Raw genomic sequence first — 27,806 nt, 5'->3', positions numbered from 1 at the left:
TGATCTGTTGATTATTTTATTTATCTTACAAACAGAGTAGGGGTTAAATAAAGAGTATTGGGTTTGCCAGTATCAGACACTTGGGACTGTTTTGTTTATTTTTTTCCCCTCAAAAAAAATAGAGGGAAAGAGCAGGGAGAGTTCTTTTAATATGCAGGTGCTTCAGGGAGAACCAAACCATTTCATTTCATCTGTTATTTCCCATCCCACTGGATCTGGTGCTTGGAGGCGGGGAGGGAGATGAGATCAGTGGATCAGTCACAAGCACTGTCATCAGCATTGCCAGAGAGGTCAAGGACGGACATCATGGAATCAGACAGCTTGCTGGCGAGTTTGTCTGCAGGTAGAAAAAAACGGTCAGTTACTTGGTTATTGGCTTGCCAACAGGAGGCCCACAAGAGCTAGCCTACGGTTACCTAGGTCTGCATCAAACTCCCAAACTGGCTCACTGATCACCTTCCAACACTAAACAAAACAACTGGTGGGCTACTGGCAGCCACTGCTCAACCTCACAGGTAGACCCATTCATCTACCTGTGAAATGATCACCCCAACATAGCCTGAATCTCAGAGTGTCAGACTTACTAAGCTTCAGTATTTTTATCCCTTCCTAGTATCAAAACAGCTATTTTCTTTCACTATGTTGAACTTAGCACCCTGCCATTACCCTCAAATCTCTCACAAGAAAGGGGCAGCACAGCAGTAGGGGCTTTGATCTGAGCCTGAATGCTCACCTCCATCCTCCAGCCACACCCTACTGTTCCTCAGGATTGCCTCAGACATCACCTCCTTCAGGAAGCCTTCTCTATCACCTCAACCCCACCACCACCTCCAGGCTGGGTTAGGTTCCCTCACCGTGCTATGTCTTCAGTGACAATTTCCTCACCAAATAAGACTTTTGCAATGAGTTAGTGAAAATTAATATAGCATGTGACCCAAATGGACCAGCCACACAATGCACCACCATTAACACAAAGGGGAAAGTTCTTTTGTGAACTAAGGCATAACTATCCATAATATATGTTGAGTGGAAAAATGATGTGGCAAAACTGTACGTTCAGGAGACTAGCCATTTGTCTAGAAAAAGAGGAAGAACATACCGATATTTGCCTGTGCACCTACCTCAGGAATGAGAAAACAAGAAATTAAATGGTTGCCTCTGGGGGGAGGCCTGGGTGACTGGGGGAATGAAAGGAATTAGAAGCAGCTGATAAATAAATGGCTATTTGATATATAAGACTAGGCCAGTGGTCCTCCAAGTGTGGTCCCCAGAGGAGCAACATCAGCACTAATGGGGAACAAGTTAGAAACATAAATTCTCAGGCCCCATGGACAACCTACTCAATCAGAAACTCTGAAGACAGGTCCCAGAAACCTGTGTTTCAATAAGCCCTCCAGGCAATTCTAATACGAGCTAAAGTTTGAGAACCACTGTGGTAGCAGGAGAGCCTCCTAACCCATTTCTGCCCCCAACCCTAGCCTGGGGTTGGACACATAGAAATGCTCACTCAGAAGCCCCTAAATAAGGCTCTAGGTGGGCCCTTTCTGGAGCACAGTGGGGTGGTCAGGGACCCCCACCTGTACGCTTCTGGATCTTCTTCTTATTCTTCAGGGCAGATGCCAGGGCCTGGCCCTGCTGCAGAGGGTCTGCCTCCATGATCCTCTGTAGCATCGGGCGGCGGTCCACTGAGCAGACTTCCACTGTGCTGTTGTTTCTTGGGTGTCGGTCCACATTGCGCTTAGCCCACCCCATCTGATGACGGTTTGGATTGGTACAATACCCAGTGAGATCTCCAATCTGGGGAAAGAAAGGGCGACAGTGAGGTCTGGGCCCTGGAGTACCTCCAAAGACTTCTGCAAAGGAGGCAGGGACAGGCTTGCATAAGAACAGGAGCCTGGAGCCATGCAAAACTAAGCTTCAAGTCTAGCTCCACCACAGACTAGCAGGTGCTTACTTATCCTGTGGGCCACAATTTGCTCGTCTAACAAATAGGAGTGGACAAGTGGGTAGCCTGCATGGCTTTTATAAGAATAAAATGAAGAGTTCCCATCATGGCCCAGTCGAAATGAATCCAACTAGGAACCATGAGGTTGCAGGTTCGATCCCTGGCCTCATTCAGTGGGTTAAGAATCCAGCATTACCGTGAGCTGTTGTGTAGGTCACAGATTTGGCTCAGATCTGATGTTTCTGTGGCTGTGGAGTAGGCTGGCAGCTGCAGCTCCTAGCCTGCGAACCTCCATATGCTATGTGTGCAGCCTTAAAAAAATAAAATAAAAAAGAATAAAATGAAAAAGTAGAATTACTTGACAACGACAATTGGTATTAAAATGATTCTCTGCTCAAAGTGACCCTTCAAAGTCTTACTCAATTTAACAAATGTTCTGACACCTATTTTGTGCCCAGCTCTATAATGGGAAAATGCTGAAGAAATGAGTTGGATGCAATTCCATTTTCAGGAAGCTACCAGGCTAAAGAGGAAAAAACCAACCACACCACAAGTTAGAATGTGCTAGGTCCCCACCAAAGAAATGCAGCACGAGTGACAGAGGCTGAGGGGGTGGTGGTGGTCAACATACTTCTGCTGATGGGTCACTCCTGACTAAACACTGGAAAAGCACAGAGCATACCTGGGCACCCAAAAAGGTATCTATTTGGCTGGAATAGAAGGTACATGTGGGCAGTAAATGATAATATTGACAGAAAGCTATGTGCCAGGTACCCTTCCAAGCACATACATATACATGCTTGTGTATATGTATACATGTATTCACACACACATAATGTATTAACTCATTCAATCCTTGCAACAATGCTCTGACAAATGAGGTACCTAAGGTCACACAGCAAGTAAGCAGTGGAATAAATTAGAACCCAAGCAGTCAGGATTCTGTATGTATGACTATCTGCTACACTAGAGCGGGGAAAAGGCAAGGCTACCACACTGTACAACCCTGGAGCACCATTCACAATATAGCATATCTAAATGGTACTTCCCAGAGTTGTGCGATGGAGTGGCCCTACTCAGGGCCCTGAACCTGAGTCTGGAACTTGTAGTACAGAGTAGGGAACTACTACTGGTCCCTGAGAGAAAATGATATGTTTGTTCTAGGGCTAATGGGCTCAGTGAGAAATATCAGGGGATGATCCGTAAACACAAAACTTTAATTTCTTAAACTTTTTTGGCTATGCCCACAGCATAGGAAAATTCCCAGGCCGGAAACTGAAACCACGCCACGGTAGCAACCCGAGCTACTGCAGTGACACCAGATCCTTAACCCACTGAACCACCAGGGAACTCCATTAAACACATAACTTTAAACTGATTTTCCTACAAACACTGGGGGAACTTTCAAAACTGTATGAAGATGGAAATGGTGTGATTCCTACCAATGCCCCAGTGCAGGCCTCATCATCTCTTACAGAATACAGGTAGTAGTTTCCTTTCTGGACTCCCTAATTCCACTCTGGCTCCTTTCTTTCTAACTTGGTATTTACTGCAGCCACCAGAGTGATAGCTTTTTTTTTTTCTTTTTCTGAGTCCAAGGCATGCAGAAGTTCCTAAGCCAGGGATCAAATCCACACCTTAGCAGTGACCTGAGCCACAGCAGTGAAAAAAGTGGATTCTTAACAGCTAGGCCGCTAGGGAACTCCCAGAGTAATAGTTCTAATAACAAACACTTGACCTTGTCACTTCCCTTCTAGGAGTTCTCCTGTGGTGCAGTGGGTTAAGGATATCTGGTATTGTCACTGCAGCAGCTTGGATTGCTGCTATGGCGTGGGTTTGATCCTTAGTCTGGAAATTTCTACATGCCATAGGCACAGTCCAAAAAAAAAAAATCACAAAACCCACCCAGACACTATGTGGCCATCAAAAACGAAGGACAGCTCTTCAAGTAATCACATGAAACAATCTGCAAAATGAATCTGTACATGAAATAAGCAATGTGCTGAACAATACAAACAGCATGCAACTACTTGAATTAAAATAGATCTATTATCTGCTTGTGTGTGTGTGTGTGTGTTGTGTGTGTGTTTGTGTGTAAAGATGGAAAAGCTCTGAAAGGATACTCAGGCCTGCTAATAGTGACCACCTCCAAGAAGGGGGCAAGGTAGCTAGGAGAGAGAAGCAAGAGATTTGCTTTTCACTGTACACACTCTTTACCTTTTCAAATTTATACCATGTATCCAGTCAAAAAATACTGTAAGTAAGTGCCCATCGGGGCTCAGTGGTTAACGAATCCGACTAGGAACCGTGAGGTTGCAGGTTTGATCCCTGGGCTTGCTCAGTGGGTTAAGGATCTGGCGTTGCCATGAGCTGTGGTGTAGGTCGCAGACGCGACTTGGATCCCTCGTTGCTGTGGCTGTCGTGTAGGCTGGCAGCTGTAGCTCCGATTTGACCCCTAGCCTGGGAACCTCCATATGCCACGGAAGTGGCCCTAGAAGGACAAAAAGACAAAAAAAAAATTATAAATAAACAAAATAGGAAAAAATTTTTAAATTCTTTTCCTGTCCCTCAAAATGATCAATTTTTCAGTGTTTACCTATCACCCACCGTCTAAAGTCAAACTCAAAGCCTTTTGTGCTCTGACACCAGATTCATCTTTCCCTGCCTCCACCCCCACTCCAGCCACTTCAGACCACTAGTGATTTTCCCAAAATACCCTGCTCTTACTTACCCTTTTGTGTCTTGGCATGCGCCCAGGATGAGCCCCTGCCAACAGGCTGCTGCCCCCATTGCCCAGAGATTTCCTTAGACTTCAAAAGGTGGCAGAAGCACCAAGGCCCCCAGGAAGACTTCGTTGACCCATGAGTAGTATAGGTTAGGGCCCTTAGACCCATGCTTTCCCAACCTCTGCCCCCAATTCCAGCCTATGTGTCTCTCATCAATCACAGTGTAGATATCTATGGCTGAAACCACTAAACTGTGACCTCCTGAAGGACAAAGATGGAGGTACTGGCAGAAAAAGAAGTTGAAAAAGCCTCCCAAGAGTCATAGCATTGAACATCAACTTGATCCAGCAGGTATTGGGGGGCCATGAAAGGGCAAGTGACATGGTCAGATTGGGCCACTACAAACCAGGTGAGAGATGAATATAAGCTTAGGTTAGTGTTACAGGGATAGAAAGAAGCCAAAAGCATCTCTTGAGATTTAGGAGGAAGAAGCCACAGGACTTGGTGACTGACTGTGTATAAGATCCAAAATACTAGTTAGAAGGAAGATTCAGGGATGCCCAAGTTTGTAACTTGAACAACTGGGTGGATTAATGGGGATCCTGTTCTCTGCACTAGAGCTGGACTGGGAAAGCTGCTTAAGAGTATGCCTCCTCCTTGGACCTGTCACTGGTTGGCAAATAAGGCACCTGCCAAGCACCCAGGAGCCCACCGGAAGTGAATTTTATGACCCACATCTCCAAGCATTATAAGCAGACCTTGTGAAATCCAGCCAGAAGGGACTGAGCATTTCCCAGAGCCCTGGGCAGAGGATAAGGTTGCTATGAAAAAAAAAAAGAACAGGTACCTTATACACGGTGGTTTTATTTTCCATGGCATCTGCTATTTTCACCATTGGAGAATGGAGCCATTTGATCTCCATTTCAAGCGGGTCCATGTCACCCAATAGCTCATCAGATTCTCCAGTGGCCAAGCCTTTAACACAAACAATATCACTGTCAGGCCCCTGGCTCTTCCCTGCTACCAGACCTCTGGTCAGGCCTCAGTGGGAAGGATATGCGGACACTGCCCAGGGGAGTCCAGAGGGAAGGCTCCGTTATTCCTGCTGGGAGCCCACATGACAAAGGATTAAAGGTGTGGGTTTTGCAGTAGGGTGCTCGCCTGATGGGAGCTGGTCTTCCTCAGCTTCCTCATCTGGCAAATGAGAATGCCACAAGCCCTATGACATAGGGGTCCTGTGAGTCTCAGCAGAGGATGCCTGAAATGCACTGGCCTGAGACACTACTCCGTAAATGGCAGCTACTGGGATTCCCTCCCTAAGACCAGGCCTCTCTCCCTAACTCCCTGGTGCCATGCCTAGAGCCGGCCTCCACTGCAAACCACAAATGTGCGCATTGCCCTAGGCCCACACTACCCTCATACCCCTTCTAAACTTGGCCTCCATCCCCTTTCTTGAGCCTCTAATCTCTCATCACTCTTCAAGATCCAACACTAGGGCAACTAGGAAACTCTCACCACTAACCTCTCCCTATTCTCAATATTCAGGACTTCAATCTTTTGCCAAAGTGCACTTTGAGTGCCAGAGCCCCACCTGTCCCTCTAATTCCACCCAACTTCCCACTTGATAGAAAAATAAAGTTCAGAAAGAGGGCTAACTTGCCCAAAGCTACATGGGGAAGATACTCTGAAGCAGGCAAGCCTCTTGTCCTCATTCGTCACATGAAAAGGCCCAGAGAAGAAAAGTTATTGGCCCTCGAGAGAAAAAGCCAGGCCAGCCAAGGCTTTCTCCACTGCCCCCCCCCAGCGTCCAGACAGGCCCAGAGAGCACCAAGCACTTTTCTTGGGCGGAGTAGAGAGAAGAAAAGTCATCAACCAGAGGTGCAAATAGTAGAGCACCCAAAGAGATCAAACTTCCTACAGGAGTTTCTCAAAGTCTCACCTTTGTACCCCATCAAATAACCACATGCCAGGCACTTTAAGTATCTTATATATTAAATAAGTCTTCAAAACTATCTTATCAGGTGGGTACTACTGTCCCCATTTTACAGATGATGTTATGGGACATGGGGAGGTTAAGGAATTTGCACAGCACCACCTAGCCAACAAAACTCAAATTTGAATCCAGGCAGTGCATTCTTTTAACCACGTAGCTACTCTGAGCTGGGAGAGTCTTCAACAACAGAGCAAAAGAAGTAGTTTGAATGCCACCTCTGCCTGCCACTGACAATGCACTATTCAGCAAATATCACCCTTCTGTGTCTCAGATGCCTCAGCTGCCAATGGGGGTAGAAATAAAAATCTAGGAATGGATACACAATGCCTGCAGCACAGCCTGGGGCAACATGAGAGAAGGGGTTTTTGAGAGGAGACTCTCAGTCCATTCCAGATCTCAAGAGATGGGAAAGGAACCTCGCACTTCCAAAGCGCCTCACCCCACTCCAGGTACTTTGTTGATTTTTTTTCCTATCCACCAAGGGCCCACATCCAGCCCGTACCCCCACCCCCATGACGCAGATTACAATTCTCTACCCTGTGAAAAAAGACATTAAGTTTAAGACTGGTTAATCAATTTCCCCTGAGACAGAGTAGGGCCACAGCAGGGGGAGGTCAAATGTGGGATCTGACCAGCTCTAATGGAAAAAATTAAAATCACTATAATTTTTTTTAAATGTGGGATTTGTTGTCAGGTCTGTGTGGCTCCACTAGGGTAGGACCAGGCATTTGGCAGGCCAGTTCACCTGTCCGCACTTACATTCCATGGTGTCCTCATTGGCCTGCTCGGTATCCTCAATGTCGAAGACCTCAGTCATCTCCTTAACAATCTCAGCGCTGAGATGGGTAGGCAGAGTGTGGGTGGAGGGTGGGAGTGTGTAGAAGCTGATCTTCCCACTGCATTGGGAGGTGGGAAGAAATTGGTGGTGATGTCATTAAGAGAGCAAATGACCAGGGAGTTCCCAAAGCGGCACAGCAGACATGAATCTGACTAGTATCCATAAGGTTGCAGGTTCAATCCCTGGCCTCGCTCAGGAGGTCAGGGATCCAGCATTGCTGTGAACTGTGGTGTAGGTTGCAAGCGTAGCTCAGATCCTGCGTTGCTGAGGCTGCGGTGTAGGCTAGTACCTATAGCTCTGATTCAACCCCTAGCCTGGGAACTTCCATGTGCCACAAGTGCAGCCCTAAAAAACCAAAAAAAAAAGAAATGACCAAAGAGAAAATGAGTTCCCAAGTCAGAAACTAAGGGTCAACTAGAAAACCCAGACAGTAGCTTCTGAACAAGAGGCTGAGTTGCGAGAAAATCACTGGGCATAAATAAACTGCTAAGCAGGACGTGACCTGGTGCCTTGGCCTTCCCTGTCCCAGGACCCAGGAAGTCAGGCTACCCCGCCGCTGCAATGAACACAGATGAGGCCCTATGTGGAGCCTGACTCCCAGCATGCCTCACCCTTACCCCTAGCCCCTTCCTCACCTCACCCAGTCAGCCAGGACAGCTTTGGCTGCCTGCTCCTGACTGTATATGCCCCCCTTCTTCTTCTTCCCCAAGCGGTGGGCCACTGCAGTCAGAAAGTGTTCAGTGGTCTGGAACCCGGAGACACCGTAATAGCTGGAAATCTGGTGAAGAGGAAGAAGAGAAATCATGAAGAAAAAGGAAGGGCCCTTGAAGCAGGGTAGGGCATGAGCAAGAGCCCTATGTACCTCCTCCAGGTTGCAGCGCTGCAGGATGGTCTCCACCGGGGTCACGGGGTCTGCCAGCTTCTGCACCTGGATACAGTTGCGCAGGATAGTGCCAACCTCTGAGTTGGGTCCTGGGACGATGCCTGGGGCATCCAGCAGCCTGATGAACTTATCTAGGTAAACCTCCTGCATGAACCTGGGCGGGCAGGTAGGGGGTAGGGGAGATAAGAGAGATCGCAGGGTGGTGGGGAGCAGAGGATGTGTCTGGCATCCTCTAGGCCCCAAGCACCCAGTTGGGAGGAGAGGTGAGGGGCAGATGGATGACACACATATGAATGTGGAGAGATGTAGGGTCTGACTGTAGTCTAGCCTCCACCACTGGGGACTGAGCTACAGGACCATAGGCAAGCTTCTGACTCTTTGAGCCTCAGTTGCTTCATCTCGAAAGCAGAGCTGCTCGTCAGAGCCCAATTAGGCATGGTTGTTGGGAGGCTTCAGGAGCTAAGGGAGGAAGTACCCAACTGGGTGACCAGCCCACACCCCAAGTGTGCCAGGTAAATGAGAGCTATTAGCGAGACTCCCGCACCCACGGAAAGGTCAGAGGCTGGTCCAAGGTAAGGGACAGGGGTTGAAGATGTGGGAGTTGGGGGAATGGCAGGGTCAAGGAGCTGTGAAGTGAGGGAGCAGGCAGGTGCTTACTTGGTGACCCCAGGAACGGCTCCCACACTGCACGCCCGGCTGCGCTTCAGGCTATTGATCAGGCTGCTCTTCCCAACATTGGGAAGGCCTACAAAGGAGCAGCAGATGGCTCAGGACAGGAAGGGCCCTCAGGAATACTTGGGACAGCCTGTGTGTGGGAGGCCAGGCCACAGGGAAGCCAAACACAGAACCTGGCTGGCCTCCTGCCTTCCTGTCCCAGGCCCTGACCAAGCCCCGCCATGACACTTCTATCTCTTTCCTCCATATGTGAGTACACTGGCTAGACATGTCCCTCTCTCTAGATGTGCACCCACTCCTACCTACAACCAAGCTAGGAACAATGCTCTATGCAAGGCCTCTGTGACACAATCCAATGGAGGGTGGACCTTGGGAAGTGGCATGAAATAGAACTATCCGTCCTGGTGTTGTAATTCACCTGGCACATGGGAGGGGGCTCATCTCCAGATGTCAATCTCTGAGCAGCTTTCTGCCTGTGGTGTGTGTTTCTCTGTTTGGGCATCTATAAGCACTTCTCACTCTACGGATGTCCTTGTCTGTTTCCTCCTCACTGGGTTTCCCATTCCCACCATTCTCTTTCGCTATGTGTTAGAACTTACACATGTACCACTCTCTCACAAATGTGCCTGTGTTGGGGGAAGTTTCTGTACATTTCTTGTGTCTCTTGGTTGTTTTCATTCTAAGCTTTTCCCATTTCTGTCTTTCTCATTTCACCTTTTTCTCTAACATATCTTTCTTTCTCTGTGTATCTCAGCACTTCTTTCTCTGCCAGTTTATCTCACTATCTCTCCTTCTGGCTATTGTCCTTTCTCTCCAGTTCTCCCCACTCTACCAATTCTGCCTCTTTGTAATTCCCTCTCAGCTCAGTCTGTTTTTTCTCTCTGTGTGTACGCCCCTGTGTACGTGTTTCACTTCATCTCTTTTCCTGCCCCTGCCTCCCTAACCCTGTCTCTATTTCTCTATGTATACATATGTATCTCTCTCATCATAGACCTGTATCGCTCTCTGTGACTCTGGGTGTGTGACTGTCTGAAAGTCAGTCAAGTGTATCTGGGCACATGTATCCCTCTATGGCTCTATTTGCTTGGGGAAGCGGGGTGAAGAGGCTGGATGAGTGTGTGGGACGGGACTGATCTGTATGTATTTTCCTCTGGGTCTGACATGTCTCCTCACTTGACAATCTATACATGTGTTGGTGAATCTGTATGTGTGCATAGGTTTGGGTGTGTATTCCCCTTGTGTCTGCATCTTTGTTCCTGCCTTTTTCTATGTGCACCTCCCTCTGAATCTCTCTCTATCCCTGTGTATGGCTTGCTCTATCATTCTTTCCTTGGATATGCACATCTGGCTCTCTACTTACATAGCAGGTGTCTCTAGCCCTCTTATGTCTCTATCTGCAGGTCCCTAAACATGTCTTTTCAATCAAATCTCCCTCTCTGGGTACCTCTGTCATTCAAATCTGTCTTCCCTTTCTATTCTCCACCAATCCCACCATTTGGCTTCCCAGATCTTTTTCTGTGTCTATGCATTTGCTCAGTATCCACCTCTCTCACCACTGTCTTTTTCTCTTGACTTCACTTCCTCTCCCTGCTGGTCTATCTCTGCCTCTGTCAATTTCCCTATTCCCTTCAAACCAGCCTTCCTTTAGTACACTGGATTCCAGACAGCCCCAGGTTTGAGCCTCAGCTCTGCCTTGTCAGGGTGGAGCTCCACAAGTCCCTTTCCCTTCTCTAGTCTCCAGTGTTCATATCTATGAAAGGGAAATGTTCACCCCTCCCTCCCACAGGTCTGGCAGGATGAGATAGTGTCAACTCCAAGCCCCGCCCCCTGCATTTTGTCCACAATTCTAACACTTAGAGCATGGTGGTGATTCTGAGTATGCCTTCCCAGGTTCACCAATCCAAATTACAAATCACAAATCCCTTCCTGAATGGCTCCTCCCCATCCCCTGCCCTGCTAAAAAGTAACATGAAGTTTCCAGAATTCTTTCCCCCAGTGAAACCCCTGCACAAGGAAGAAGCCTAGGCCCCATGACCTCCCGAGGCCTTACCCACAACACCCACACGGATATGGGTGCGCACTTCACCAAGGCGACAATAGTTCCCCAGAACCCTCATGAGGTTTTCAGCTCCAAAGCAGGCTTTGCTTTTCAGTAGTGACTCAGAGGCTTGCTCCACTGGCACACTACAGCGATTCTGGAAAATGAGGGATATTGCAGAAGAGGCATCAGGTGGGAGATGTGGTCTGAGCCCAGATTCCCATTTCTCAGGGAAACTTTCAGGACAGCTTCCCTGTGATCACCAAGACCACCAGACTGAAGCGGAGGGCTTCTCACACAGGCCCCGAACACCTGCCATTTCCCTCCTTCCATAAAACCTATTTTTCCACTGACTTTGCATCTCTAGTCTTTTCTGTCTCTACCTCTGCCTAGACACACATGTCCCTTGCCTCCCTCAGCAGGGGCAGGAATAGTATCCTGGCTTTCAGACAGGCCAAGTTTGGGTTCCGAGTTCTGCCTCTCACAGGCATCCTGCTCCCCTTCTCTAGGCCTCAGTGAACCTCATCTGCACAATGGAGACAGTCCCTTCCCTCCTCCTCCTTCTATGGAAGGAAGAGATAGTGCCTACCCACATAAAGCCTATCATTCCTTGATTCCTCACACAGGACAAAGCTATTTCAACCTCCATCTCCTTATTCCTGCCCAGAATGCCCTTTCATCCCTTCCTCTGTCCTTACTTATCCACCACGATGCTGTAAAATAGGAATTGACCTACCTATCTATTAATAAGAAAGAGGTTAAGGAGATATATCCTTAAAGTGGAATACAAATGAAAGAAAATATTAGAAAAGGATGCTTCACATTTTTGCCATCAAAAAGGCCAAAAAATATATAAAAGAGATATGTTTCTCCCACATGAACAAAGATTTAAATGTTTAATGATGGATAACAAGTGTGAAGGGGAAACAGGTCCTCTCACACATTCATCTACCCCATTAGCAGGAAGATAAATCAGTACAGCCACTAGTGGGGACAGGTGGAGGAACCAGGGTGGTTAGGGAGTGATTTGTCAGTGTCTAGGAAAATTGTAAAATGCACAAAGCCTATGACCCAGCCACTCCACCTCTCAGTACCCAACCTACACACTTGACCACTGGCCAAGAAGACATGTGTAAGGGTATGTGTTGTAGTACTGGTTATAATAATTTTTTAAAAATTGGAAACAAATTTTATTTACTGCCAGAAAGGTAGAACTCTATAGAAAGATCTCCAAGGGAAAAAAAAAAAAAAACCACAGGATGACATATATAATATCCCCAAACACTATTTTCTCTTTACACACACGCACACACATATCTCCACATGTAATATAAAGCACAGAAAAACATCTGGAAGGATACACACAAAACTAACAATGGTAGTTCCCTCTGGGTGTGGATAAAGGAGACTGGATTAGGGGTACCGGTGAAAGGATATTTAAGTTTCACCTATACAGCTGACTTTTGAATAACACGGGTTTGGAGGGTGGCTTAAACATAAATTTTTTTCACTAATATATACCTTAGTACTACATGGTCTGCAGTTGGTTGAATCCGTAGTGGCAGAACCACAGATACAGAGGACCAACTATAATTTATACACAGATTTTCCACTGATGATGCAGAAGGTGGATGTCCCTTAATCTCCGTTTAGTTCGAGTCAACTGTAATTGTTTTTTTTTCTACTTTTTTTTGGTGGGGGAGGGGCTGTGCCTGCAGCATGTGGAAGTTCCTGGGCCAGGGATCAAACCCACACCACAGCAGTGACCCAAGCCACTCCAGTGACAATGCAGGATCCTTAACCCACTGTGCCACAAGAGAACTCCTTCCTATTTCCTTTTTTAATCAGTAAGGTTTTTTTTTTAATTTATTATAGTTGATTTACAATGTCATGTCAATTTCTAATCAATAAATTTTACACCTGGTGCAAAACTGAGAAATACTCTCCAGGACCTAGTTTTTGTCCCTAGAAGCAACTAATATTTCTGTATACTTTAATATTGTATATTGAAAACACTATGTTAATGATATAATTAGAAATCAGTTTAGCCCTAGGCTACCTTGAAAAAGGCTAGATGCCCCTGGGCCCAGCTTACCAGGTTTTTGACCTGATGCTGGGTGCTGGCCTTGAAAGCCACGGTTGGCAGCTCATTCCTCAAGTATTCCAGCCACTTCTCCACAACCTCCTTGGGGACCAGGTCTGGGGAAAATAGGAACAGACAGGACTGGTAAGGAGAACATCACTTGGATGGCTCATTCCAGAGATGCAGACACCCACACCCAAGGATTGACCCCACCTCCTACCAACAGATATCTCTCTGGCCCTGCCAGTCTCCGTCCAGTCCCCAGGTTATAGTTTAAAAGGACAGTCTAGGAATTTCTGCTATGCAGGTTTGATCCCCGGCCCAGCACAGCGGGTTAAAGGATCCAGTGTTGCCGCAGCTGCAGCATAGGTCGCAACTGCAGCTTGGATATGATCCCTGGCCCAGGAACTTCCATATGCCTCAGGGCAGCCAAAAAAGAAAGAAAGAAAGAAAAAAAAGGACAATCTAATCTAGGGGACCAGTTGGCCCTCCCTGAGGAGACTTCTGTTTCCTTAAGGAGAATGGATAAACTATTCCAGATGCCTTCCTTCCAGGCCAGGAGGCCCAGGGTGCCAGACACCTCCCAAAGACTATGCTTTCCATCCCCCTCCATGGATCATTCTAGGTTGTACCAAATGTCAAGGATAACTTTGACAAGAAGACAAGAAGGGCTACCATTTATGAAGTACTGGCCATGTGTGTACCAAGCACTTTACTATTAATTTTCACAACAACCCTGTGCGGTTGGGACGATCAGAGCCCATTTTACAGCTAGAGGAACAGAAAGAAGCTCTCAGGTGACACGACTTGTTCAAGATCCCAGAAAAAACAGACAGCACAACTGAGATGAGACCCAGACTTGAGTGACTCCTAAGCCCGTGTGCTCTTCTGTCCTAGTATCTGGGTTACATTGTGGAGGAGACAGAAACTCACCAGGGTTGGTCAGCACAGATAAAGTTCAAAATGGCAAAAACAAAGGACTGAGAGGCAGACAGGCTCTAACTCCATCCCTAATTTCTGCTATATCATGTGTGTGTGTTTAGACAAGTGACTTCACCTCTCAAATGCCTGGCCTTAAAAACTGGAACAAGAATTCCTACCTTGCACAACTGTTACAAATACCATTGAGTTGCTGGGTCTCAGGGGCTGGTCTGAGCTAACTTTTCAAGAAGGCCTAGCCCCTACCCTGTCTTAGCCAATCGTCCAACACCCACCAATCTTGTTCAAGACCAGGACCAGCTTCTTGTTGCCTTCTGCCCGCAGGACAGCCTCCTCCATTTGGAAGCAGCGGCAGCCCAATGGGTCTCTGGCATCCAGGACTTCTAGAATTACATCAGAGTATTCCACCACCTGCAGGGCAAAAAATGGAAGATGAAGGTAAGGAAAGAACTGGGTAGCAATCAATAGGCTCATGAAAGAAAATGTCTCCATCTTTTGAAGAGGAGATGGGACTGGATTGGTGCCCTCCCTAAAGGAGCCTTAAGAAATGGACCCCCCCCCCCATACCTTACGGAACTCCTTGTAATAAGCCTTCCTTGTGGCCTCATCATCCAGTTGAGGAAACATATTTAACTCCTGCAAAACTTCCTCCTAAAGGAAAAAAGAGAAAGAGAGAGAGAATGGTCCAGGGGAGCAAAGAGGGTGAGAGCCATCTATGGAAATCATGGGAGGCTGGGAGAGCCATGGGAGTCCCATCTCACTAAAGAATAGCTTTGAACAGCCAACAAAGCCAGCAACTAGAAGAAGAAAGCATAGACCCACATGGACCACGTGTGCCTATTTGTAAGTGTGTGTTCAAGCATCAGCTAGAGGCCTGAATGTGCACCTGCGTGTGTAAGGGAGGAGTGTAAGAGGGAGGTGTAAGTAAGAAAAACCATCTATGGAGAACGTGGGATGGAGAAAGCAAAATGTGTACTTAACCATTAGAAAAGGGACTTTGAGGAGTTCCCATTGTGGCTCAGCGGTAACAAACCCGACAAGTATCCATGAGGACATGGGTTCAATCCCTGGCCCTGCTCATTGGGTTAAGGATCCAGCATTGCTGAGAGCTGTGGTGCACGTTGAAGACGCTGCTGGGATCTGGCCTTGCTGTGGTTGTGGCTTAGGCCTGCAGCTGTAGCTCCAATTAGATCCCTGCCTCGGAACTTCCACATGCCAAAACCTGCAGCCCTAAAAAGACCAAAAAAAAAAAAAAAAAAAGGGCATATTCTGTGAGACAAGAATATATGCCAGTAAAGCAGTAAGAAGTCCCAGAAAGAAGATGACTACTCTCTCAACTTTCCCCTCACATCCTTACTCTTCCTGTCCCCCTATTCCCTAGGCCAACACCTCCCCACTCCCACTCCCCAGTCTTTTGGTTCCAGCTTGGAAGAGTTAACCTATCCAGAGACGTATGATCACAGAAAAAGCTCAAAATGGCTCTTCACCTCCTTCTCACCTTCTCTCCCTGTTCCCACCGTTTTCCATCTTCTCTGCACTGATTCTCTACTCTCCCTCTAACAATCTCACACCCTTTCCTTTTCCCTTTCATAGAGCAATAGCAAAAGATCTTTTTGCACAAACCCACACCAGTCCTACCAAGAGGCAGACTCTTACCTTGCGCTCAAACTCCTCTTGGCGTCGCAGGACATCCTGACAGTAGCTCTCGATGGTCCTGCGTCTATGTCTCTCTTGCTCCCGGGCAGCCTGCTGCTTCTCCCTCATCTCCTCAACCTAACAAGTGAACACACATCAGACCTGTAGCTGACTAGGTCTGCAGCCTGAGGGAGGGATGGAAGACCAAGAGTAACAGGGTACTGGTGATAGAGAAAGAAAACAGTGTGATACGACACAGGTGGAGAAACAGGGATACAGACTTTGGGCATATGTGACAGCAATAGATAAGGAGTTTGAGAAAAAGAAAGAGATGAAGGAAGGGAAAGTGTGGCAGAGACTATTCCAAGGAAGGTATGTGAAGCTGATGGGAATTCCCGTTGTGACTCAGTGGGTTAAGAACCTGACTAGTATCCATGAGGATGTGGGTTTGATCCCTGGCCTTGCTCAGTGGGATAAGGATCCAGCATTGCCTCAAGCTGCAGTGTGGGTCATAGACATGGCACAGATCCCCACATTTCTTTGGCTGTGGTGTATGCCAGCAGCTGCAGCTCTGATTCAACCCTTAGCCCAGGAACTTCCATAGGCTGTGGGTGGGGCCCTAAAAAGAAAAAAAGAAAAGGAAAAAAAAAGAAACAAAGAAGATATGTGAAGTCGAGAGAGAATATGTTCTAGACAGAGCAAACCACTTAAGACCAGAGAGGAAAAGAAAACAAGGTAATGGGATGCTCCATCATTTAAAGAGAAGTAAAAGAGATTGTAGAAGAGAAAGAAGGACATCCCAGAGAGTGAGATGACAGGAAAACTGAAGTGAGAGTGTTTCAAAGAAAGCATGCTCTCAAATGCTGAGAATCTGAATAAGATTAGGGATGTCAGAGCATGTGCTGGTGAGGTTAGCAGGGATCATTCCAGTAGCGGGTGCAGTGAGAACATAAACCAGACAGCAATGGGCTAGGAGGTTGGGAGGTGAGCAAATGGAGATGCCAAATCAAGTATCAAGCCAATCGCCCACTCTTCCCCCTTCTACAAAAAGCCTTGACAACCCTAACAATTCTGGTCTTTGCCTTTCTTTGTTTTTGTTTTTTTTTTTTTCCTTTTCAGCCGCCCCCTCGGCATATGCTGGATCTTTAACCCACTGCACTGGGCCAGGGATTGAACTGGCACCTCCGCAAAGATAAACTGAATCATTAACCCACTATACCACAGTGGGAATTCCTGGCCTTTGCCTTACTCTGTGGACCTGGCAGTCAAGCCAAACCCTCTCTCTCCCCTAAGGTAAAGAAAGGGCTTACACTCTTTTGTGGGGTTTTTTTGTTGGTGGTTGTTTTTTTTTTTTTTTTTTTTGGCCAAGCAAGCACCAGAGCAGTGACCCGAGCCACTGTGGTGACAATACCAGATCCTTAACCTGCTGCACCGCAGTAGAACTCCAGGGCTTACCCTCTTCTTCTTTAATTCAGCCTCTCGATTGGCATGATCACTGGAGTGAACAAACTGGGGAGCAGAGGTCACTTTGGAGGCTGCTTTCTTTCCATTCTGCTTTACAGGCTGGTCACCACATAAGAGGGGGAAAAAATGAACAGAGCTAACAATGAACTCATGAAAATCACCCTTCCCAGGATGGGGGGAGTGGTGTTAAAGCTACTCAGAAGTGTAGTTGTGGGGCAAAGGAGGAGAGATGCAAACAAAAAGCTCTGTCACCGGAGGTCTGCCCATATGACTAGAGAGACCCTTCCTACTCTAGCCAGGCTTGGACTAAGTGAAGGACCCCAGAAAGGTGGTAGGGGTCAGTGGGAACTAGAAAGATTTCCCAAGTAAAGGCCAAGGGAATGCTAAGTAGTTCTCCAAGTTCACCCCAGGAACAACAGTCGTAGCACTACCTGGTAACTTGTTAGAAACACCAATTATCAGATACCAAGACAGACCTACAGAATCAGAAACTCAGGGGTAGAGCCCAGCAATCTGTGTTTTAACCAACCCTACAGGTGATTCTGGAGGGCTGGTGAAAATTTGAGCACTTTAACCATGCTAAAATTTGAGAATTATTGCTCTAGGCCAAGTCCTACTTGTATACAACTTTGTCAGCTAGGAGATCCAGGAGCTAGGGCCAAAAACTATTTGAGCCTCCCTCCTCCTCATGAGCGATAGGGACTTGGGAATAAGACAGACTCAAGTCTTAGCTGTGCTACCTGGAACTTAGGAACTTTCTCACTGAGGCTCAGTTTCTTCATCTAAAAAAATGGGACAATGGCATCCTTACCAAGGTAAACCAAGCACAAAGCAGTGTATGGTTTGTGGTGAGAACTTAATAAATGCTGCTGATTCTCTGCTGAAGACACCCAGAGAGAGAGGGAAAGCCAGCTATGCTGATTCAAATGTGGTGCTCTGTCTGGAGTCATTCAACACCTACTGGCTTTGTGGGGCTCTTCTAGGGCAAGTAACCTATTCCTGACCTTACCCCCAACGAGTATACCTTACCTGAGGGTAGAACCAACTTACCTTCTTGCAGCCTTTGGAACCTTTACCTGGCTTTTTATTTTCTACGAAACAAACAAATAAAAAAAAATCATCAACCTATCCAACATTTGTTGAAACCTTAATCTAGGTCACGCCACACTGGGAACCTAAAGAAGCCTCGGAGACTATGTCTGTCTAGGCCTCACACAAGACAGATATGGAGCTGGCAGCAACAGTGTTCAGAGGAGGTACTGGATATGTTACGGGTATTCAGTGCAAAGTGAAGCAGTTCTTAAGGGAATCTGAAGAGAGCAACCTGAACCTGTGCTTCTCACTCCTCTCTTCCCCAACCTCTAGCTGGGGCTGCTCAACAATTTTGGCACCAGGCTTAAGTGGGGGGGCTGGCAGCATGAGTAGGTGATCTGGAGTCCCTACTAAGCTAAGTCAGGTTACATGCCCTCAGCACAGGGGGAGAGAATTGCCCCTTCCTGCTGACCCTGCTCGTGCCATTGCCTCCAAAGGAACTTGCCTGACTCAGCTAAACTGCAGCCTACCTTTGATACAAGGAGGAGAGAGCTCACCTTCTACAACTATGCCCTAACGAAGCCCAGACACTTAAGAGGCCTCTCCCCTCTTCAATGAGAAGTCCTACCTGCCATCCCCTTCACAGCTGGCCCCTCAGAAAGTGTGGCTTCCCTTAATTCTCACCATTTAAAAAGGGGCTAAAGGAATTCCTACGGGGGGGGGTTATCCTAGAAGTTCAGGATACATACTACAAACAAATACAGGAGCAGCTTGAGATTACCAGACAGAGAAAGGGCACCCTAATCACATCAGGCGATTCATACCAAAGATGAGTCAATGTAGGAAACAGAGCGTTCAAATACTACTGCAAATTCTTAAGTAGATTCAAGAAAATACTTCAAAGGAACTGTGTGAGAAAGATTCCCCAAACTTGATACTGAATAAAAATTCAATAGATATAGTGAAAAACAGAAGATCCAACACTAACAACCAAATTAATAAGCTAGAAGATCACGGAAAAACTTGCTCAAAAGAGAACAAAAATCCAAAGAAATGGAAATTATGAGTAAAAAGAGAAAATGGAGAATGGACTCAGGAAAACTAGTATCTAAATAAAAGGAGTTCCTGAAAAAGATACGAGTGGAGAAGCAATTATTTTTTTAAATAATAGATAAAAGTTTCCAAAGTTAAAAACAGGCTTGAAGCTTCAGACTAGAAAGGTTCATGGAGCATCAAGATTAACAAAAAAGGAGTTCCTGCTATGGCACAGCTGGTTAAGGACCCGGCATTGTCTCTGCAGTGGCACAAGTTCTATCCCCTTCCCAGCACAGCAGGTTAAGGATCTGGCACTGCCACAGCTGTGGGGTAGGTCATAGCTGCAGCTCAGATTTGATCCCTGGCCTAGGAACTTCCACATGCCATGGATGTCCCCCACCCCAAAAACAAAAAGATTTCAAGCTAAAGGAAACAAATAATGGTAGGCAAGAAATCCATTAAGATAATGCTAGTGGAGTTCCCGTCGTGGCGCAGTGGTTAACGAATCCGACCAGGAACCATGAGGTTGTGGGTTCGATCCCTGCCCTTGCTCAGTGGGTTAATGATCCGGCGTTGCCGTGAGCTGTGGTGTAGGTTGCAGACACGGCTCGGATCCTGCATTGCTGTGGCTCTGGGGTAGGCCGGTGGCTACAGCTCCAATTGGACCCCTAGCCTGGGAACTTCCATATGCCGCGAGAGCGGCCCAAGAAAATAGCAAAAAGACAAAAAAAAAAGATAATGCTAGTAATGTGGCTAAGAAGTATAACACATACTAAGAAAGTATTTTTAAATTCAAGGAAGCATATTATAAGGAACTAGAACTGAAATATCAAATTATTCAACAAAATCCAGGAATCAAGCAATTGTGGTTAGAAAAGCAAAAGCATAAAACCATGCTAAAGGCTTCATTTTGGAAGAGTAAAATAAAAGTAGTTATTATTTATTCTTGGTAAAGGGATAGAGAAATTTAGTTATGCTTCATATATACATGAATGTAACTACCTATATAATTACTGGTGAAGGAATTCTTCTAAAACTTGTTTGGCTTTTTAAAATGAAATAAATAAGGGACTAAGAAGAAACAAACAAGAAATACAAAATCAGGAGTTCCCTTCATGGCACAGCGGAAATGAATCCAACTAGGAACCATGAGGTTGTGGGTTCGATCCCTGGCCTTGCTCAGTAGGTTAAGGATCCAGTGTTGCTGTGAGCTGTGGTGTAGGTCGCAGACAGCTCGGATCTGGTGGTGCTGTGGCTGTGGCGTAGGCGGGCAGCTACAGCTCCGATTGGACCCCTAGCCTGGGAACCTCCATGTGCCACAGGTGCAGCACAAAAAGACAAAATATTTTTTTTTAATTTTTTAAAAAAGAAATATAAAATCAGATGGTAGAGGAGTTCCTGTTGTGGCTCAGCAGGAACGAATCTGAGTAGGAACCATGAGGTTGCGGGTTTGATCCCTGGCCTCGCTCAATGGGTTAGGGATCTGGCGGTGCCGTGAGCTGTGGTGTAGGTCGCAGGCGCAGCTCAGATCAGGCCAGCAGCTAGAGCTCCGATTCAACTCCTAGCCTGGGAACCTCCATATGCTGCAGGTGCGGCCTTAAAAAGAAAAAAAAAAAATAAGACGGTAGAGATTAAACCAAACATATTAGTTATCATAATGAATGTGAATGGGTAGAATTTCCCTGTAACAACAAAAAAAAAAAATCAAATCCCAAGTCTCCTTTTATTCCAAAGTACTCATGCTGCAATGAAAAGAATGTGAGGTTTGGAATGAACCAGGTCTAGCCATTTTACTCAACAATTTCCATCTGCCTAACTTCCCCGGAAAATGAGGGCCTGCACTGAATACAGGCACTCGATGAAAGAAAATACATCACTTAGGGGAAAAACATCTGCTTCAGAGAGGAAAAGGAAGGGGAGAGAAGTGGGGAAGAAGGTAGTGATGCAGTCACCACTCACTACACTGCAACACCCAGAAGCCCCTTGTTATTGTTTCTTTTAATAGCTTCAGAGAGAAAAAAGCTACCATTTTTTAGCCAGCCAGACCCAGGTTCCTGTTCTCGCTCAATAACTACCTTGAAGGATTTTCTTCATCCACCAACTGTCACATCAATACTCAAAGATGGATCTCTCCATTCACCTATCATCTCCTGTACTCTTACCTCACTACATGCCTGTACACCCAGCCTAGCACTGACTCTACCTCCTATCCTCTAAATACTCCTACATCTTTCCACTGGGCCCTCTGAAACTCACTCAGCACTCCCCTAACTCTTCCATCTCTCCTTGAGAACAATCTCCCAAATTCTTGCTTTAATAGAGACTTAGCTCTTCCCTAAGGACAATGATTCACCTGCAGGGCTCTGGAAAGGTGGCTACTATTTTATATGAACATGAGTACCTTGGGGCCAGTAGGAAGAGGCCCAACTCACCATTGCCAAATGAATTTCTCCTTCTTGTTAAAAACGTGCAGAGGAGGGGAGTTCCAGTTTGGCTCAGCAGGTTAAGGATCCGGTGTTGTCACCGCAGTGGCTCAGGTCATTGCTGTGGTGTGGGTTCAATCCCTAGCCCAGGAACTTCTGCATGCCTCGAGAGTGACCCAAAAAAAAAAAAGTGTGTGTGGCAGCAGGGATAGAGGGTGGGGGGGAAATCCTGTTGTTTTTGAGATTGCTGCTACGCCTGTCACCTACAAGTCACTTTTTCTTCATTTATTGAAGCACCTGACTCACAGCTTTACTTTCAACCCAACTCCTGCCATATTCAACCTGGGAAACATCAGTAATCACCTGGTCACTTGTCACTTCCTCACCATCCTCACCTCCAGGGACCGCCTTCCATACAGCCACCTGCCTACTCATTGCCACGGTGACATCTGTGATCATCATCTGTGACTGCCTGTACTTCAGAAAGCAGTCTCATACACCCCTCTCAACTATCTTCAAGTTCATCTACTCAAATTCCTAGAGACTTCCAGAAACACTGATGTTACTCTCTTCTTTATTCAATAGCCACCCTATCTCCCTCCCTGAGCAGCTTACATTCCACAATCTGTCACTACAGTGGATTACACACTTGTGCCATCAAGCACTGATGGTTATAAATCTTTTAAATAATAAAACACACCCTCCTTTTTTTTAATAGTTGGAAAGTTTCCTTTCTTTCCTTCTTTCTTTCGGCCACGCTCACAGCATGTGGAAGTTCCAGGGGCAGGGACTGAACCCTTGCCACAGCAGTGACCCAGGCCACTGCAATGACACCAGATCCTTAACCCACAGTGCCACAAGGGAACTCCTACACCCCTCTTTTAAATAACCATTCAAAAATGTACAACAGTTGAAACTGTATTTGAACACACTTTGGAGGGCTTGTCAATAACCTTCCCAGACTTAATCATTATTACCATTTCGGTTCAAGGTATCGCTAGCCCAGGGTAGGCAGCTGCACCATGCAGCACCTCCCGATTCTTCCACTGCAATCATGCTAGTTAGTCTGATCAATAGTTCAGCTGCAATCTACCAATGAAGTCTTTGTTTTGTAGGTGCATGTAAAGTTTTCCTATTTAATGTTTACCATTTTCACACTAACATAGTGTATATGATTGTTCTTTAACAAGTAATACAGTCATATGGTTCCAGATTAAAACCATGTATTTTGAGGTCACCCTCCCACACTTGTCCCTAGCTACTGCAGTCCCTACAAGAAGCCACTTTACTATTTATTCATTTTTTGGCCAACTTGCAATATGCAGAAGTTCCACGGCCAGGAATCAAACCCTCACTACAGCATGGACCCAAGCTGCTGCAGTGACAATGCCAGATCCTTAACCCACTGTGTCACAAGAGAACTCTGAACTCTGATCACATTATTAGCTTATTGTGCATCCTTCGGTCTCTTTATGCAAATGCAAATTCCCCCCACTTTCCGCCAAAGAAGGCTGATATACTATGTACGCCTGCCAGCAACTTGCTTTTTTCTCTTCATCTAACCGTTTTTCCATACAATACAGTCTTTCTATGTAAGATTTCCTCATTTTTTTCAACTATCAGGGTTTCTTTGTATCCATATACTCTATTTAACCAGCTAATTACTGTCTTTTCCATCATTATCAGTAATTCTATTATTATCTGGTATTTGATGTTCTTAAATAGAGTAAAACTAATTTTGGTTACTTTTCTTGTGTTGCTTAAAAAAGGATTTTTTGCTTTGGTATTGACCTAATCAGTCAGATTCTTGATGAAATTTTTGATTAAAATAAATGAATCTTTTTTCCACAGGGCCCTACATAGGCAAAGCCACTGGGTTACAAAATTCTCATCCAGTCTACCCAGTGTGATATCCAAATGTTATCATTTTCTGTTTAGACTATGCAGGAGAAAGGCAGGGAAGCACAGAACCAGAACTGCCCTATTGCCCTTGCCTCCCCTCTTATAAGGAAGAGTCCATGTATCACATGTCTTCTCCCTCTAGGTTGTAAGCATTGTGGTGGGAGGAGGGGGATTTGAGTTAGCACTACTAACTGAGACATTCTAGTGCCTGGCAAACAGCTATGCCTGGGTCCTTTGGACACGAAGATGAACCAGACGTGAGTGAGAAGTTAACAGAGTAGTGAAGAGACAGACCCAAGCATACAGTGTCAATAGTCCCAGTTCCTGTGAGTGCACAGACAAGTGGAAACTAAGGGAAGAGGTTAACAGAAAGGATTCACAGGATGAGCGATGTATAAGTTGAAAACTGAAAAATAAGCAAGAGTTATCCAGTTAAAAAATGAGAAGGAGGAGTTCCTGTCATGGCGCAGTGGAAACGAATCCAACTAGGAATCATGAGGTTGCCAATTCAATCCCTGGCCTCGCTCAGTGGGTTAAGGATCCGGCATTGCCGTGAGCTGTGGTGTAGGTCTCAGACGAGGCTCAGATCTGGTGTTGCAGCTGTGGCATAGGCCGGCAGCTGTAGCTCCAATTAGACCCCTAGCCTGGGAACCTCCATATGCTAAGGGTGTGGCCCTAAAAAGACAAAAAAAAAAAAAAAGAATGAGAAGGAAAGGAAAAGAATCTTGAGGGCAGAGGGTAGAAAGAACAGCAATTTGTCCACACTGTCTGTTTTATAGATAAGAAAAACCCAAAGCTCAAGAGAGGTCAGACAATAATTTAGTGGCAGGACAGTGTATGCATCCTCTGAGGGACTAAATTCCAAAGCGAAATAAAGGCTGAATCTTTTAAGCCAATACTTACAGAACGCTCATAATGTGCCAGGCACTATTCTAACTATACTACCTATTTTAGGTCATTAAGTCCTCATAATAACACTGTCAGGCAAACACTAATACATCATTAAGTAGTCACTATTATTACCCCCCCCCCCATTCCCCCGTTTTTTATTTAAGGAGACTGCTGAAGTTAAGCAACTTGCCCAAGGTCTCACAACTAGTAAATGGAAGAGGTGAGATTCAAACTCAATCTGGCTCCAGAGCCCATGCTCTTAACCATTGGTACAAGTTATGATACCAACTTATAAAGAAAATATAAGAAAAATAAAGAAAAGTGCTAGGTTGTGTTAAGGTTATAGGCAGTGTGCTATGGTATTTACTGCTATTCACCTGCAGTCTCTTGATCGAGTCACTTAACTTTGCTGAGCCTCAGTTTCCTTATCTATAAAATGGGTATGGAGGATAAGGGGAGCACTACCTCAGAAGGAAGTTGGAAGACAACAATAATACCATATGTAAAAGACACACTGAATGAGCTGGTACATACTGGGTGATTTTCATTTTATTTTTTTTCTTTTTATGGCTGCACCTGCAGTATATGGAAGTTGCCAGGCCAGGGGTCAAATCTGAGCTACAGCTGCCAGCCTATGCCACAGGCATGGCAACACCAGATATGAGCTGCACCTGTGACCTATGCTGCAGCTTTCAGCAACGCAGGATTCTTAACCGCCTGAGCGAGGCTAGGGATGGAACCTGAATCCTCACAGAGATAAGACTGGGTCCTTAACCCACTGAGCCACAACAGGAGCTCCCATACTAGGGAATTTTTAAAAGCAGCCATGAAATACTATGAATATTCATTTAGGTTTAGGATTGGGAAGAAGTGGTTAAAAGAAACTCACTGTGCCTAAGTTTCATCATGATGACTAGCTTGAAAGCAGGTAGATTCAAATCTCCAGGCTTTTGTTTCCTGTCAAAATGGAAGGAGAACCAATTTGAAGACAGAGAGGGGAACCACAAAGCTACAAGCCCCCTCCTGAGCCCCCTGAAGGCAAAATAAAATGTTAAAGAACATAATAAGGAAACACTAACAATTACAGGAATTGGGAGAAGGGGCTGTACTGGAGCTGGTGCCTGTTATGACTGAGTACAATCACACTACTCAAAGAAAGGCTAGGACTAAACCTCTCTACCTGGGTGGAGTCAGTGCCTCAATGCGGCGGATGGGATCCTTGATCCTCAATTCTCTACCCTATAGGGTTATATACTCCAGATAAGGAAAGGACTAGCACTAAACCCCTCTACTCTAAGAGAAGAGGGATATCAAGGACAAGCTATTTCTACACAGGGTATTAACAGTATCTCTCTTCCCCAAATAGAGGGTTCTAGTCTCATCTACCCTGGAAGTGGGGAAGAAAGACATATCTCAGGAGTCTACCCTGGGGAAAAGGAACCTCCGAATAGGGCTTTTTATCTATGCCTATGTGGACTGAGGCCCATGCAAAATCTTGGGGGAGAGAGGGAAAAAACTGCATCTGCATGTATAGGTGAGGTCTGTTCCTTGGCGACTGGGGGGAAGGGAACAGGATGCCTTTTGTCACTCTATTCCAGGATACAGAGGAAATGGAGAATCTGCCACAATGGCTGTGTGCATCTCTGCTGCATGGGAGAGAAGTTCTGTGTGGCAGGGAGATGAGAGGGAGTTCTGAGTCTCTTTACCTTGGGGAGGGCCATGGGATGGGACTGATTATGCCTAGCTCCACTACAAGGTGACATTAGTGCCACACTAACAAAAGGGCAATTATGCAAACTTCTATGAATGGGGTTTGCACTCTGCCTGCAGTGGGCTATTACAGACTCTTCCATGGAGGTGGGATGAGCACAATCTGCTTATCCTGCATGTGGGATGAAGTCAGCAGTGTGCTAATATTGAAAGAAATAGGACCTCTGGTTCTCTCCATGTGGGAAGGGGGAATACAGCTATAAATTCAGTGGAATGGCCCTTACACTAGGGGAGCAGGGAGTCCTGTTTGTTTTTTCTGGCTAGAGAGAAAAAGATCTGAGCTCCTCTACCTTGGATAAAGGAGGGTGTCCATATATGCACACATTGTGGGGTGATCAATGATGTCACTGCCTCTCAACATTGCAAGGCTATACCTTTCTATTCCCTTTTCCACAGTTGGTGATGCTAAATCCTTGAGGAAAGGGGAGAGGAGGGATGATCTGTGTCTACCTAAAAAGATCAAATCTGAGCCCCTCTATTCTGGAGGCCCCAGGAGAAGCAGTTCTGACTGTCCCTTCGTGGGTTAAGATCTGTTGCTGTTTGCTGCGGGGCATTTTTGGTGGGTCAAGCCTTTACAAATTTAGTAAGCCAGAGCCTGGGGAGGGTGGTCAGGTCTGATTTTCCACAACGGGGTCTCATTCTAACCTAGGAGGGGTAAATCTACGTAGTTCTCCGTGGACGGAGGCTTGTGCTTCCAACCACATAGGGAGCGGTGGTCTACCACCTCAGCAGGAGCAGGGGCGGGGCATTAGTCAATTAGTTACACGGAGGCGAGGCAGGGAGGTCTCTAGGTTTTGACGGTAAGGAAAGGAGGCTCACTCCTCTGTATATTAAAAGTTTCTGAGCTGGTGGTCGGGCGAGGGTGCGAGTAAATAAATCAGAACTTCGGTCCTAAGGGAAGGTGCGCCGAGGTAGATCTGTGTGCCTCAGCGCCGGTATAAATCTGCGTCTTTCACCCTCGTGAGGAGGGAAATGTGTCTCTCTATACGAATGGGGCTGACATCGCCACACCTTTATGGTATCCACGCCTGTCTACACAGGGAGAGTAGGGAATGGAGCCTCAGTATTCTAAAAATGAGGCGGGCACTCCACACAAGCGGGGTCTGTAACTCTCCATACAGTGTGTCCAGGGGTCTACACTTGTCTAGGTGGAGTGGGTCGATGCCCCCTGCCCCGCAAGAATGCATTTGGGCGCCTGTCCACGTGCGGAGCAATCCCTGTCCCTCATCTGGGCCCTTCTACCCTGGAAGGAACGCCACTCTTTACCTCTCTATCAAAGGGCAGAAGGCACCTCTGGTTGCACCCCAAATAGATGATCCTTTCTGCGCAGCCGGCTGGGAGAGCACTCCCCACGAAAAAAAGAGTCGTCTCTTACCTCCGCTTCCGGCGGAGATCCGAGTGGAGAAGACAGCGCAACCCTGCCGGGCCAGAAGCTGCGCTGGCGCCGCGAGGCTCCGACTTCCGGATCCCAGCCTCGCGGCGCAGACTCCTTCCGCCCAGCGCCTCCGGGGGTGGGGCTTCGGATTGACGGCTG

General features: G+C 46.4%; 1 protein-coding gene across 2 annotated transcripts; it reads right to left on the bottom strand.

Annotated features, from left to right (window-relative positions):
* Positions 1 to 27,754, bottom strand: GNL3L (G protein nucleolar 3 like). 2 transcript variants are annotated; one of them, XM_047764566.1, is made up of 16 exons: positions 27,648 to 27,754; positions 25,392 to 25,459; positions 18,270 to 18,310; positions 17,211 to 17,318; positions 15,777 to 15,893; positions 14,688 to 14,771; positions 14,396 to 14,531; positions 13,194 to 13,297; positions 11,111 to 11,255; positions 9,043 to 9,130; positions 8,365 to 8,539; positions 8,138 to 8,280; positions 7,424 to 7,560; positions 5,519 to 5,646; positions 1,578 to 1,797; positions 1 to 337 (listed from the first exon to the last, which is right to left on the bottom strand). In XM_047764566.1, exons 2-16 carry the CDS (start codon positions 25,408 to 25,410, stop codon positions 255 to 257), a joined length of 1,728 nt encoding a protein of 575 aa, XP_047620522.1. In that variant the 5' UTR covers positions 25,411 to 25,459; positions 27,648 to 27,754; the 3' UTR covers positions 1 to 254. The 2 variants fall into 2 exon arrangements, with proteins under 2 accessions (XP_047620522.1, XP_047620523.1); XM_047764567.1 differs by lacking the exon at positions 27,648 to 27,754 and adding an exon at positions 27,539 to 27,635.
* Positions 27,755 to 27,806: the final 52 nt, after the last annotated feature.

The sequence above is a fragment of the Phacochoerus africanus genome, chromosome X, assembly GCF_016906955.1.
Source record: "Phacochoerus africanus isolate WHEZ1 chromosome X, ROS_Pafr_v1, whole genome shotgun sequence".
NCBI lineage: Eukaryota > Metazoa > Chordata > Mammalia > Artiodactyla > Suidae > Phacochoerus > Phacochoerus africanus.
Note: the sequence above shows the minus strand (reverse complement) of the source record. Positions and strands in the feature narration are given on the sequence as shown.